The 17,029-nt window shown below is 43.0% G+C and overlaps 1 protein-coding gene across 1 annotated transcript in view; it reads right to left on the bottom strand.

Moving 5' to 3' along the window:
• DNAI3 (dynein axonemal intermediate chain 3) overlaps positions 1-17,029 on the bottom strand; it is a 174,089-nt gene that overhangs the window by 3,673 nt on the left and 153,387 nt on the right. Inside the window, exons 20-22 of the mRNA XM_088463700.1 lie at positions 15,398-15,528; positions 12,573-12,777; positions 3,351-3,442 (exon numbers count right to left, since the gene is read on the bottom strand). Of these exons, the coding sequence (XP_088319826.1) occupies positions 3,351-3,442; positions 12,573-12,777; positions 15,398-15,528 (428 nt within the window). The remainder of the gene's footprint in view (positions 1-3,350; positions 3,443-12,572; positions 12,778-15,397; positions 15,529-17,029) is intronic.

Below are 17,029 nucleotides of genomic sequence, written 5' to 3'. Positions count from 1 at the left end.
TATGTACTGTAAAGCGCTCCGGCATATGTGTGCGCTATATAAATAACTGGTAATAAGCCAAATTATAAAATAATGTCATTACAACCACTCAGTTTGTGTAATCTACAACATCTATACATTGCCTATATAATAGTTACAGTGTGGCCCAATCAGGATCAAATAAAAACACTATTTTTTATTTTTTTTTACTGACCTTTTTTTTCAGTCGCAAATTTTGCCTGTGATTGTGTACGTCTAGGGGCCCGGGATGGGGGTGGGCGTGTAGTCGCAACTAAAATGGATGTCTAAAAGCCTCCTGGAGTGGCCGGCGTAGCATTAACTTATTGCAATTGGTCACACACGGTGAAGACACGCCCATTTATGCAAAACTCCTAAAAGTGCTGCACCACTGTTGTAGAAGTGAGATTACGAGCGCAATCGTTATACACGTCCTCCCCTTCTCACCGTGCAGGGGAATGCGGCTCCAGACGCTGCCATAGTCCTGCAGGCTTACAGAATGGACACGTGCAGGATAGCAGCTTAGTGAGTCTGGGTTCTGCAATCAGCGAGGTCCAGCACAGGGAGTTTATACCCAAGCTTCCCCAAGCTGTGATCCTGGAGAATAACCGGAGCTGCCTCCATAGGGAAAAAGGGCAGAGCCGGCCCTAACCAATTTGATGCCCAAGGTAAGATTTTGGCTGGTGCCCCCAAGCACCACCGCTAGCTCCACCTCTGACCCAGCACCCCTCACTCATTGCAGTCCTCATCCACAGCGCTGTAACTAGACATTGTGATGCCCTGTGCCAGCAAGAGCATTTGCACCCCCCCCCATATTTTAAATAGGGACATGGCTTGCCAAGGGGGCGTGGCCACACAATAGTAACCCCAATTCGAATTTTGCCACAAAGTAGTGCAACCTTATTCACATTTCACGACAGTGTTCCTTATTCACTTTACGCCAAACACTAGTACTTCTTTATACACGTTACGCCACGCAGTAGTGCCCCTTTTCCTTATACACATTACACCACACAGTAGTGCCCCTTATCCTTATACACGTTACGCCATGCTGTAGTGCCCCTTATACTGGTTATGCCACACTGTAGTGCCCCTTATACTGGTTATGCCACACTGTAGTGCCCCTTATCCTTATACACGATACGCCACGCTGTAGTGCCCCTTATACACGTTAAGCCACACTGTAGTGCCCCTTATCCTTATACACGTTACGCCATGCAGTAGTGCCCCTTTTCCTTATACATGTTATGCCACGCAGTAGTGCCCCTTTTCCTTATACACGTTATGCCACACAGTAGTGCCCCTTATACACGTTATGCCACGCAGTAGTGCCCCTTTTCCTTATACATGTTATGCCACGCAGTAGTGCCCCTTATACACGTTATGCCACACTGTAGTGCCCCTTATCCTTATACACGTTACGCCACACAGTAGTGCCCCTTATCCTTATACACGTTACGCCACACAGTAGTGCCCCTTTTCCTTATACACGTTAGGCCATGCAGTAGTGCCCCTTTTCCTTATACACGTTACGCCATGCAGTAGTGCCCCTTTTCCTTATACATGTTATGCCACACAGTAGTGCCCCTTTTCCTTATACACGTTAGGCCATGCAGTAGTGCCCCTTTTCCTTATACACGTTACGCCATGCAGTAGTGCCCCTTTTCCTTATACACGTTACGCCATGCAGTAGTGCCCCTTTTCCTTATACATGTTATGCCACGCAGTAGTGCCCCTTATACATGTTATGCCACACTGTAGTGCCCCTTATACATGTTATGCCACGCTGTAGTGCCCCTTATCCACATTACGCCACGCTGTAGTGCCCCTTATACACGTTACGCCATGCAGTAGCGCCGCCTTATACATGTTATGCCACGCTGTAGTGCCCCTTATACCGGTTATGCCACACTGTAGTGCCCCTTATCCTTATACACGTTATGCCACGCTGTATTGCCCCTTATACATGTTATGCCACACTGTAGTGCCCCTTATCCTTATACACGTTACGCCATGCAGTAGTGCCCCTTTTCCTTATACATGTTATGCCACACTGTAGTGCCCCTTATACTGGTTATGCCACACTGTAGTGCCCCTTATACACGTTACGCCACGCAGTAGTGCCCCTTTTCCTTATACATGTTATGCCACACAGTAGTGCCCCTTATACACGTTACACCATGCAGTAGTGCCCTTTTTCCTTATACATGTTATGCCACGCAGTAGTGCCCCTTATACACGTTATGCCACACTGTAGTGCCCCTTATCCTTATACACGTTACGCCACGCAGTAGTGCCCCTTTTCCTTATACATGTTATGCCACACAGTAGTGCCCCTTTTCCTTATACACGTTAGGCCATGCAGTAGTGCCCCTTTTCCTTATACACGTTACGCCATGCAGTAGTGCCCCTTATACTGGTTATGCCACACTGTAGTGCCCCTTATCCTTATACACGTTACGCCACACAGTAGTGCCCCTTTTCCTTATACACGTTATGCCACACAGTAGTGCCCCTTTTCCTTATACATGTTATGCCACACAGTAGTGCCCCTTATCCTTATACACGTTACGCCATGCTGTAGCGCCCCTTATACATGTTATGCCACGCTGTAGTGCCCCTTATACATGTTATGCCACACTGTAGTGCCCCTTATACATGTTATGCCACACTGTAGTGCCCCTCATCCTTATACACGTTACGCCACGCTGTAGTGCCCCTTATACACGTTACGCCACACAGTAGTGCCCCTTTTCCTTATACATGTTACGCCATGCAGTAGTGCCCCTTTTCCACTGCTTCTGCTCCCCGTTCCTGCCAGCTGTATGAGCATGATCGCAGCAGTAGGGCAGATAGAGCACAGCCGCCGGCGCCGTCCGCCCATCCCCGTCCCACCGCTGCCAAGCTGAGCCAGCCCTAGGCTTGTAATGCATTCCCCTAGACATTCCATATGCAATAAAGCCTATTATGCTTATGCCTAGGGCCGGCTCTGAAGAAAGGGATAGGTTTTCCTGAACTTTAATTTGTCAATTTTATTGCAGCTCAATTAAACTTTAATTATTTTAGTAAAGATGTACTGAATCGTTCAATATTTGGTACTAAAAGTAGAACAGAATTGGAACAAAAAACCTAATGCGCCCGAGTTACATAAAGGTTATTCATGAACGCCCCAAACGGCTAAATGTGCTGCCACACCGGTAGGCAAAACTCAAAATGGAATTAACAAAATAAACATGGGGAATAGAGAATCCGAGTGAGCAGACGGATGCCGGAGCAGACATTACAGCTGCAATAAACGGGACCTAGGAGGTATTTAAACTGTATGACAAATCAAAACCTAACGCAGAACAAACCTCATTAGCAGAGGGGTGGTGTAAGGTCCAAGGGATTTCCAAAACATGAAGCGTCCCGCTGTCATCTGCCAGGGCCAGGAAATGCTGCTTTGCTGCAATAATAATACAGACTGTAGTTACTGAGAGCTTGTGTTTCACCCCCTATAATAATAATATTAATGATGAGACCTAGCTGGCTCCGAGCAGGATCTAACCACTTTCCCCGGCATATTGGGAAATGTTACCTACACTACTGTGTGCAGCAATCTGCTTCTTTCCACCCTCCCCGCTGCAGGGAACTCTAACCCCACCCACCGCGGCCAGTCATGTGACCTGGCACGCAGAATTCCTACAAATGCCAGTGACATAGATTCCACTTTCACCAGATTACATATCACATACAACAAAGCGTGGAATAACAATGTGCGGTAGACTAAAAGCCCCCGACACCTCTGATGGATGAATTATTATACAGGTAACCCCTCACTATTACTATACAGGTAACCCCTCATTATTACTGTACAGCTAACCCGCCACTATTACTATACAGCTAACCCCTCACTATCACTATTGCTGTACAGGTAACCCCTCACTATCACTATTGCTGTACAGGTAACCCGTCACTATTACTATACAACTAACCCGTCACTATTGCTATACAGCTAACCCGTCACTATTGCTATGCAGGTAACCCCTCACTATTGCTACACAGGTAACCCCTCACTATTACTATTGCTACACAGGTAACCCGTCACTATTGCTACACAGGTAACCCCTCACTATTGCAACACAGGTAACCCCTCACTATTGCTACACAGGTAACCCGTCACTATTGCTGTACAGGTAACCCGTCACTATTACTATACACCTAACCCCTCACTATTGCTGTACAGGTAACCCCTCACTATTGCTATACAGGTAACCCCTCACTATTGCTATACAGGTAACCCCTCACTATTGCTACACAGGTAACCCCTCACTATTGCTACACAGGTAACCCCTCACTATTACTATTGCTACACAGGTAACCCCTCACTATTACTATTGCTACACAGGTAACCCGTCACTATTGCTATACAGGTAACTCCTCACTATTGCTACACAGGTAACCCGTCACTATTGCTATACAGGTAACCCCTCACTATTGCTATACAGATAACCCGTCACTATCACTATTGCTACACAGGTAACCCCTCACTATTGCTATACAGGTAACCCGTCACTATTGCTATACAGGTAACCCCTCACTATTACTATACAGATAACCCGTCACTATCACTATTGCTACACAGGTAACCCCTCACTATTGCTGTACAGATAACCCCTCACTATTGCTACACAGGTAACCCCTCATTATTGCTGTACAGGTAACCCGTCACTATTACTATACAGGTAACCCCTCACTATTACTACACAGGTAACTCCTCACTATTGCTACACAGGTAACCCGTCACTCTTACTATACAGCTAACCCCTCACTATTACTATACAGCTAACCCGCCACTATTACTATACAGATAACCCCTCACTATTACTATACAGATAACCCGTCACTATCACTATTGCTGTACAGGTAACCCGTCACTATTGCTGTACAGGTAACCCGTCACTATTGCTGTACAGGTAAACCCTCACTATTGCTACACAGGTAACCCCTCACTATTACTATACAGCTAACCCGCCACTATTACTATACAGATAACCCCTCACTATCACTATTGCTACACAGATAACCCCTCACTATTACTATACAGATAACCCGTCACTATCACTATTGCTACACAGGTAACCCCTCACTATTGCTACACAGGTAACCCCTCACTATTGCTACACAGGTAACCCCTCACTATTGCTGTACAGGTAACCCGTCACTATTACTATACAGATAACCCGTCACTATCACTATTGCTGTACAGGTAACCCCTCACTATTGCTGTACAGGTAACCGGTCACTATTACTATTGCTACACAGGTAACCCCTCACTATTGCTACACAGGTAAACCCTCACTATTGCTACACAGGTAACAACTCACTATTACTATACAGCTAACCCCTCACTATTGCTACACAGATAACAACTCACTATTACTATACAGGTAACCCGTCACTATCACTATTGCTACACAGGTAAACCCTCACTATTGCTATACAGCTAACCCCTCACTATTGCTGTACAGGTATCCCGTCACTATTACTATACACCTAACCCCTCACTATTACTATACAGCTAACCCGCCACTATTACTATACAGATAACCACTCACTATCACTATTGCTGTACAGGTAACCACTCACTATCACTATTGCTGTACAGGTAACCCGTCACTATTACTATACCGCTAACCCGCCACTATTACTATACAGCTAATCCCTCACTATCACTATTGCTGTACAGGTAACCCCTCACTATTGCTGTACAGGTAACCGGTCACTATTACTATTGCTACACAGGTAACCCCTCACTATTGCTGTACAGGTAACCCCTCACTATTGCTACACAGGTAAACCCTCACTATTGCTACACAGGTAAACCCTCACTATTGCTACACAGGTAACAACTCACTATTACTATACAGCTTACCCCTCACTATCACTATTGCTGTACAGGTAACCACTCACTATCACTATTGCTGTACAGATAACCCCTCACTATTGCTGTACAGATAACCCCTCACTATTGCTACACAGGTAACCCCTCATTATTGCTGTACAGGTAACCCGTCACTATTACTACACAGGTAACTCCTCACTATTGCTACACAGGTAACCCGTCACTCTTACTATACAGCTAACCCCTCACTATTACTATACAGCTAACCCGCCACTATTACTATACAGATAACCCCTCACTATTACTATACAGATAACCCGTCACTATCACTATTGCTGTACAGGTAACCCCTCACTATTGCTGTACAGGTAACCCGTCACTATTGCTGTACAGGTAACCCGTCACTATTGCTGTACAGGTAAACCCTCACTATTGCTACACAGGTAACCCCTCACTATTACTATACAGCTAACCCGCCACTATTACTATACAGATAACCCCTCACTATTACTATACAGATAACCCCTCACTATCACTATTGCTACACAGATAACCACTCACTATTACTATACAGATAACCCGTCACTATCACTATTGCTACACAGGTAACCCCTCACTATTACTATACAGATAACCCGTCACTATCACTATTGCTACACAGGTAACCCCTCACTATTGCTACACAGGTAACCCGTCACTATTACTATACAGATAACCCCTCACTATTGCTACACAGGTAACCCGTCACTATTACTATACAGATAACCCCTCACTATTGCTACACAGGTAACCCCTCACTATTACTATACAGATAACCAGTCACTAGTGGTATAGAGATAACCAGTTACTAGTAGTATACAGATAACCAGTCACTATTGGTATAGAGATAACCAGTTACTAGTACTATACAGATAACCAGTCACTATTGGTATAGAGATAACCAGTTACTATTAGTATACAGATAACCAGTTACTATTGGTATAGAGATAACCAGTTACTATTACTATACAGATAACCAGTCACTATTGCTGTACAGGTAACCCGTCACTATTACTATACAACTAACCCCTCACTATTGCTACACAGCTAACCCCTCACTATTACTATTGCAACACAGGTAACCCCTCACTATTGCTACACAGGTAACCCGTCACTATTGCTGTACAGGTAACCCGTCACTATTACTATACACCTAACCCCTCACTATTGCTATACAGGTAACCCCTCACTATTGCTACACAGGTAACCCCTCACTATTGCTACACAGGTAACCCCTCACTATTACTATTGCTACACAGGTAACCCCTCACTATCACTATTGCTACACAGATAACCCCTCACTATTACTATACAGATAACCCGTCACTATCACTATTGCTACACAGGTAACCCCTCACTATTACTATACAGATAACCCGTCACTATCACTATTGCTACACAGGTAACCCGTCACTATTGCTGTACAGGTAACCCCTCACTATTGCTACACAGGTAACCCCTCACTATTGCTATACAGATAACCAGTCACTATTGGTATAGAGATAACCAGTTACTAGTAGTATACAGATAACCAGTTACTATTGGTATAGAGATAACCAGTTACTATTAGTATACAGATAACCAGTTACTATTGGTATAGAGATAACCAGTTACTAGTAGTATACAGATAACCAGTCACTATTGGTATAGAGATAACCAGTTACTAGTAGTATACAGATAACCAGTCACTATTGGTATAGAGATAACCAGTTACTAGTACTATACAGATAACCAGTCACTATTGGTATAGAGATAACCAGTTACTAGTAGTATACAGATAACCAGTTACTATTGGTATAGAGATAACCAGTTACTATTACTATACAGATAACCAGTCACTATTGCTGTACAGGTAACCCGTCACTATTACTATACAGATAACCAGTCACTAGTGGTATAGAGATAACCAGTCACTAGTGGTATACAGATAACCAGTTACTATTACTATACAGATAACCAGTTACTATTGGTATAGAGATAACCAGTTACTAGTGGTATAGAGATAACCAGTCACTATTACTATACAGATAACCAGTCACTAGTGGTATAGAGATAACCAGTTACTAGTAGTATACAGATAACCAGTTACTAGTGGTATAGAGATAACCAGTCACTAGTGGTATAGAGATAACCAGTCACTAGTGGTATAGAGATAACCAGTTACTAGTAGTATACAGATAACCAGTTACTATTGGTATACAGATAACCAGTTACTAGTAGTATACAGATAACCAGTTACTATTGGTATAGAGATAACCAGTTACTAGTAGTATACAGATAACCAGTTACTATTGGTATACAGATAACCAGTTACTAGTAGTATACAGATAACCAGTTACTATTGGTATAGAGATAACCAGTTACTATTACTATTACTATACAGATAACCACTCACTATCACTATTGCTGTACAGGTAACCACTCACTATCACTATTGCTGTACAGGTAACCCGTTACTATACAGCTAATCCCTCACTATCACTATTGCTGTACAGGTAACCCCTCACTATTGCTGTACAGGTAACCCCTCACTATTGCTACACAGGTAACCCCTCACTATTGCTGTACAGGTAACCCGTCACTATTACTATACAGGTAACCCCTCACTATTACTACACAGGTAACTCCTCACTATTGCTACACAGGTAACCCGTCACTCTTACTATACAGCTAACCCCTCACTATTACTATACAGCTAACCCGCCACTATTACTATACAGATAACCCCTCACTATTACTATACAGATAACCCGTCACTATCACTATTGCTGTACAGGTAACCCCTCACTATTGCTGTACAGGTAACCCGTCACTATTGCTGTACAGGTAACCCGTCACTATTGCTGTACAGGTAAACCCTCACTATTGCTACACAGGTAACCCCTCACTATTACTATACAGCTAACCCGCCATTATTACTATACAGATAACCCCTCACTATTACTATACAGATAACCCCTCACTATCACTATTGCTACACAGATAACCACTCACTATTACTATACAGATAACCCGTCACTATCACTATTGCTACACAGGTAACCCCTCACTATTGCTACACAGGTAACCCCTCACTATTGCTACACAGGTAACCCCTCACTATTACTATACAGATAACCAGTCACTAGTGGTATAGAGATAACCAGTTACTATTACTATACAGATAACCAGTCACTAGTGGTATAGAGATAACCAGTTACTAGTAGTATACAGATAACCAGTAACTATTGGTATAGAGATAACCAGTTACTAGTAGTATACAGATAACCAGTCACTATTGGTATAGAGATAACCAGTTACTATTAGTATACAGATAACCAGTCACTATTGGTATAGAGATAACCAGTTACTAGTACTATACAGATAACCAGTCACTATTGGTATAGAGATAACCAGTTACTAGTAGTATACAGATAACCAGTTACTATTGGTATAGAGATAACCAGTCACTAGTGGTATAGAGATAACCAGTCACTAGTGGTATAGAGATAACCAGTCACTAGTGGTATACAGATAACCAGTCACTATTACTATACAGATAACCAGTCACTAGTGGTATAGAGATAACCAGTTACTAGTAGTATACAGATAACCAGTTACTATTCGTATAGAGATAACCAGTCACTAGTGGTATAGAGATAACCAGTCACTATTACTATACAGATAACCAGTTACTAGTAGTATACAGATAACCAGTTACTATTGGTATAGAGATAACCAGTCACTATTGGTATAGAGATAACCAGTTACTAGTAGTATACAGATAACCAGTTACTATTGGTATAGAGATAACCAGTCACTATTGGTATAGAGATCACCAGTTACTAGTAGTATACAGATAACCAGTTACTATTGGTATACAGATAACCAGTTACTAGTAGTATACAGATAACCAGTTACTATTGGTATAGAGATAACCAGTTACTAGTAGTATACAGATAACCAGTTACTATTGGTATACAGATAACCAGTTACTAGTAGTATACAGATAACCAGTTACTATTGGTATACAGATAACCAGTTACTAGTAGTATACAGATAACCAGTTACTATTGGTATAGAGATAACCAGTTACTATTACTATTACTATACAGATAACCACTCACTATCACTATTGCTGTACAGGTAACCACTCACTATCACTATTGCTGTACAGGTAACCCGTCACTATTACTATACCGCTAACCCGCCACTATTACTATACAGCTAATCCCTCACTATCACTATTGCTGTACAGGTAACCCCTCACTATTGCTGTACAGGTAACCGGTCACTATTACTATTGCTACACAGGTAACCCCTCACTATTGCTGTACAGGTAACCCCTCATTATTGCTACACAGGTAACAACTCACTATTACTATACAGCTAACCCCTCACTATCACTATTGCTGTACAGGTAACCACTCACTATCACTATTGCTGTACAGATAACCCCTCACTATTGCTGTACAGATAACCCCTCACTATTGCTACACAGGTAACCCCTCATTATTGCTGTACAGGTAACCCGTCACTATTACTATACAGGTAACCCCTCACTATTACTACACAGGTAACTCCTCACTATTGCTACACAGGTAACCCGTCACTCTTACTATACAGCTAACCCCTCACTATTACTATACAGCTAACCCGCCACTATTACTATACAGATAACCCCTCACTATTACTATACAGATAACCCGTCACTATCACTATTGCTGTACAGGTAACCCCTCACTATTGCTGTACAGGTAACCCGTCACTATTGCTGTACAGGTAACCCGTCACTATTGCTGTACAGGTAAACCCTCACTATTGCTACACAGGTAACCCCTCACTATTACTATACAGCTAACCCGCCACTATTACTATACAGATAACCCCTCACTATTACTATACAGATAACCCCTCACTATCACTATTGCTACACAGATAACCACTCACTATTACTATACAGATAACCCGTCACTATCACTATTGCTACACAGGTAACCCCTCACTATTACTATACAGATAACCCGTCACTATCACTATTGCTACACAGGTAACCCGTCACTATTGCTGTACAGGTAACCCGTCACTATTGCTGTACAGGTAACCCGTCACTATTGCTGTACAGGTAACCCCTCACTATTACTATACAGCTAACCCGCCACTATTACTATACAGATAACCCCTCACTATTACTATACAGATAACCCCTCACTATCACTATTGCTACACAGATAACCACTCACTATTACTATACAGATAACCAGTCACTATCACTATTGCTACACAGGTAACCCCTCACTATTACTATACAGATAACCCGTCACTATCACTATTGCTACACAGGTAACCCCTCACTATTGCTACACAGGTAACCCGTCACTATTACTATACAGATAACCAGTCACTAGTGGTATAGAGATAACCAGTTACTATTACTATACAGATAACCAGTCACTATTGGTATAGAGATAACCAGTCACTATTAGTATACAGATAACCAGTCACTATTGGTATAGAGATAACCAGTTACTAGTACTATACAGATAACCAGTCACTATTGGTATAGAGATAACCAGTTACTAGTAGTATACAGATAACCAGTTACTATTGGTATAGAGATAACCAGTTACTATTACTATACAGATAACCAGTCACTATTGCTGTACAGGTAACCCGTCACTATTACTATACAACTAACCCGTCACTATTGCTATACAGCTAACCCCTCACTATTGCTACACAGGTAACCCCTCACTATTACTATGGCAACACAGGTAACCCCTCACTATTGCTACACAGGTAACCCGTCACTATTGCTGTACAGGTAACCCGTCACTATTACTATACACCTAACCCCTCACTATTGCTGTACAGGTAACCCCTCACTATTGCTATACAGGTAACCCCTCACTATTGCTACACAGGTAACCCCTCACTATTACTATACAGATAACCCGTCACTATCACTATTGCTACACAGGTAACCCCTCACTATTACTATACAGATAACCCGTCACTATCACTATTGCTACACAGGTAACCCGTCACTAGTGGTATACAGATAACCAGTCACTATTACTATACAGATAACCAGTTACTATTGGTATAGAGATAACCAGTCACTAGTGGTATAGAGATAACCAGTCACTAGTGGTATAGAGATAACCAGTCACTAGTGGTATACAGATAACCAGTCACTAGTGGTATACAGATAACCAGTCACTATTACTATACAGATAACCAGTCACTAGTGGTATAGAGATAACCAGTTACTAGTAGTATACAGATAACCAGTTACTAGTGGTATAGAGATAACCAGTCACTAGTGGTATAGAGATAACCAGTCACTAGTGGTATACAGATAACCAGTCACTAGTGGTATAGAGATAACCAGTTACTAGTAGTATACAGATAACCAGTTACTATTGGTATAGAGATAACCAGTCACTAGTGGTATAGAGATAACCAGTCACTAGTGGTATACAGATAACCAGTCACTAGTGGTATACAGATAACCAGTCACTAGTGGTATAGAGATAACCAGTCACTAGTGGTATAGAGATAACCAGTCACTAGTGGTATAGAGATAACCAGTCACTAGTGGTATAGAGATAACCAGTCACTATGTTTAGCTTAGTCATCATTCTGTCCAGCACATATCAGACGCACTGACCTGAGACGATGGTGGGTTTAATGTACGTGATTGCTGCCGCTGAGATGTTCTGGGTCTGACAGGGCTCATGTGTCTTCCCCAGTAAATCCCACATGTCCACGTTTCCGTCTTCCTTGCCAATGAAGAAAACCCCAGCTCTGGATAAGGACCAGTGGGCAGCTGTCAGTCTCTTCTGGGAGCAGCAGGATTGCAGGATCGCCCCGCTCTGAAAGGACAAGTGCAGTCTTCTCTGACTAGTCCCAAGCCACAGCAGCAGTCCAAGTTCTAAGGATATCCATGCCTGGCCATTGATGGGTAAATCAAAATGACTGAGGTAGTAATTCTGTCACCTGTGCTCAGGCTTGGATATCCTTAAAACCAGGAGTGTCAGCCCACATTAAGGACTGGGTGTTAGAACCATTACGCTAGTTATCAACAATATCACAGAAATGGAAAGAGAGAACAGAGTGTACGCGTGCGCCGATGGGACCACGGACGTTCTCCGGCGTAAAGGTAAATTAACCACAGCTGCATTTGCTGGATCTGCAGCAACACAGGATGACGTAATATGGACTCTCCGGTATAACTGCAGCTGGAACGTGTGCGTCCTATCCAATCCGGCTCATGCAAATGTACACACGGGGTGACCGCAGCTTACACCTGGAAATAACTTATTTACCCGACGTTACTTGTGTAACTATTATCAAACGGGAAACCCCAGAAACACGGGGAACAGAGAAACGCGTATATCTCCATATTCTGGGATGTGACCTAGTAAGACGGCGGTTTTCATCTCTATTCCTCTTGGGTTTCGATTGTTTGATGTCTTCCTATGTTTTGGTGTTATAATAATGATTTATATGTACAGGAAAGTTATTTATTATCAGGTGTAGGTAATAGAAGCCTCATTAATCCCTTTCTGTAAAAGTTCAATAAAAACAGTGACGGTATTTTGCACAAAGGACTTTTTAGGGATATTATTTATATTAAATATCAGTAAATCAGTATATGCCATCACGTGGCCAGGACGGGGACGGATCATAGCATAGGTCTGGCTGATCAAGCGATAACTTTTGTAAAAGAAAAAAGGCGTCATCACAATCTTGCAATCAGAAAAAAACATTTATTTTATAATAAGCAATATTTAAGCTGGAGGCGTGCGTGGCGCTATAGGAGGCCACGATCCCCGTGTGCGTAGTTGTCACCGTTTAACTAAACCATCGAACTCTGACGCAAATTGTTGTTGTCAAAGTGAAATTTCAGAGCAATGCTCATGCTTAGACATAGAATAATACAATATATAATATTATAATATAATAAAACGTCCCAAGTATAATATTGTAATACTAGTAAAGGTCCCAAGTACTGACTGCAAAAATATCTCATCCCCCAGAGGTAGAAATGTACATGTGCACACCTGTACTTACTGCACCAACAATAAAACCCTGGAAAGTTTGTTGCAGGACTTAGTCCCGTATTCAATTTGAGGTGAAAAGTCCCAGACTTTTCGCCTGCCGGACTTTCCGCCTACATCACGTGTTTTTGGAGAAAACACTTTCCGCGCGCCCACTTTTCGCCGTATTCAATTTCAAAGGACGCGAAAACGGGACCCGGCGAAACTTAAACAAGCGGAAAGTCCTGTCAGATTTGGGTAAATCAGCCTGACACCCCCCAAAATATGCTCTGACATGGGGGTTCTCTATGGTACCCCCAGATTTGGCTTGCTGAAGGTATTTGGTATTTTTAAACGGGCTCAATAGCTGCTAAATAGCGTTTTTGTACAAGTGATGCAGAATAGTATTCAGGAGTATTTTTTGCAGAAAATAACTTATCCCAGCAAATTTGGGGTACTTGAAAATGGGGATCAGCGTATTTTAAAGTTGCTAAAGTGAAGTTGGAAAAATCGTGAAAAATCCACCTGCCGCAAGAACCTGCAATTAAAAAAAACACCTGGGGCGTACTTGGGGACCCTGCTGGAGTCTAGTTCGCTAGTTTTTATCTTTGTACACCAACAATTTTTTTTTTCACCACCAAATTCAAAGTGATTTTTTGGGGTGTCCTTAAGTGTGTTTTTTTTTATTTTTTGACACAGTTGACCTTTGGGGGACTGTCAGAAGGCTGCACGGGGGTTCCCGCAACGTTGTACCCCAAAACCCCAATGCTGCACTTTTTTCCGCCTGCTATTCATAGGCGGAAAGTCTTTCAAATTAAAACAAAATAAGTGAAAATTACGTCATCAGCAAAAAGTTTTTGCCAAAACCACGTGAAAACGGCTTTTCGCTCCAAATTGAATACGGGCCATAATATTAGTGTGACCTCTGGGAAAAACACGTAGAATAAACAGGGTGGAGGAATGAAGGATTGGTTGGCACAGTGCCCTTCCTGGACTGGCCAATGATAGGTGACGATGGCAGACCACAGTATAAGTTTAGATTGATTGGTTGGCACAGTGCCCTTCCTGGACTGGCCAATGATAGGTGACGATGGCAGACATTGGCTGACCACAGTTTGAATTTAGAATGATTGCTTGGGGGCGACATACTGTGCAGTGTCTGACAGATTAGGCAGGGTGACATGCTCTGCGCCCATTATTAAGGTAACGTTTCACTGTGCCGCAAAGCAGTAGATGGACGTATTAGAAGAAATTAGCTGCTAATGCTGTTTATAGCCTAATTAGTTTGAACCAGGCTACATGAGTGAGCCGGCAATGAGGTATCATCAAGTGAGACCTGACTGTTGGACAAGACTCTTCTAGACACAACGGGATCCTTATTTCTGTAACACAGATTACATGGTGCTAGCCCTATTTACAGGACACAGGAGCTATACAGTAATAAAATACTTACAGTGACTCCTTCTCTCCATATAGCAAAGTTCCAGCCTCCAACAGTGAGAACAATGTCCTTCAGAAATGGAGATCTCTGCACAGTGTGAACAAGGCCGTCATGTATGACATGCATCTGTGTGGGCTTAGAACCTGCAGACAACAAACACACACAGTAAATGGCAACATAGTTACATGGATAATAATGCTTATTAATATTTATTTGCAAAAACCAGTAAAATAAACCCTGCAGCATCGCCTCCGCAACCCCACACATTTCTCTATTATCCATATTGGGTCGGATTCAGAGTGAACGGAGTTGCAGTAGCAGCCGCTACAGCAAATTTATGATAATGGTACAGGCGATGGACTTCCTACTGAGATGCCCACCGGCTGTGGCCCTAATCCGCCGCTGTGTGCGAGTAGTCGCACCATCGGACAATAGAGCAGCCCTATGTTTGTTCAGAATGCCCTATGGTTGTTCAGAAAGGTATATGGCCGCGGGTGCCAGTAGAACTGCGTCTTTTGGCACAGTCCCAGACACGCCCACCACCGATAAACAACACTCCCGGTCACCACCTAGGAACTCCCATCAGAATGCCATGGATCTCAATGTCCCCCTGCAGAAACCAACTGGCCACATGCGTAGTACATCTCGAACGCACAGAATGAAAACATCGGATGCTTGCCTTTACCCTACAAAACGTGAACGCAACGGTTCTGTGGGATGAACAAAAATGAAGTCTCATAAGTACTAGTGCAGCCCACAAAATGGCGTCCTCCTCTGTCTACAGGTTACAGGTTCCCTTTACAGGCAGCAAGAGATAAAAACAGGTGGGCTTATGGGAGGAAGTCACGCTATTCTCCATTCCTGTGGCAGAAGCGCAGAGGTGGTTTATTCATAATTCCCATTGTAAGACCTCCCTTTGGTGGACAGAATTAAAACATTGGATGCAAATGGGATGGTTTCCACCAGGGGATGCAAATGAAGATCCATGCAATTCTGTTACTCGCTCCAGGGCAATGACTGGGGGGGGTGGCTAGTGGAAGAGGGCGTATCATGTCAGGGACTGCGTCGATAGATGAAGTTTGACTGGCACCAGTGGTCATGCGCGTTGGTCATTCTGAGGCTGTTCTAATGTCCGTTGGTGCCTGCGCAGTTGCTGGAGACTTGGTGGCTGCACATTAATGCTGCAAATATCCTGTCCCCCCCATACCCCAGCTGTGCTGCATTGTACTGAGGTCATTGGGGTACACTGATCTCATTGTCGTGTACTTGGTACCAGCGTGAGATGCCGTTTGCTGTGTGACATGACGTGTTATCCTACTGTAAGTAGCCTTTAGGATTGGGAGACTGTGGGCCTGATTCAGAGTTGGGAATAGAGAGAGAGATAGCACTTAACTGTGTACCTGGACATACCATCTTGCAATGCAAGGGCTGAAAATACCTAAAAAGATGTTTGCATGTAGGGTAAATACTGGCTGCTTTTGCATGTAGCCCACAAATACTGCACAGCTTTATTATTACTCTACAATTTACATATCAGTTTGGACACCTCCCTCCCAAATCTAAATCTCTCTTCACATTTTACATCTGCCCCCCCCTGCAGTGCAGCATGGTGTCACCAAGATGATCAGTTCAGAAAGAGAGATC

Source organism: Taudactylus pleione, unplaced genomic scaffold, assembly GCF_031769625.1.
Source record: "Taudactylus pleione unplaced genomic scaffold, aTauple2 ptg001431l, whole genome shotgun sequence".
NCBI classification, from domain to species: Eukaryota; Metazoa; Chordata; class Amphibia; order Anura; family Myobatrachidae; genus Taudactylus; species Taudactylus pleione.
Note: the sequence above shows the minus strand (reverse complement) of the source record. Positions and strands in the feature narration are given on the sequence as shown.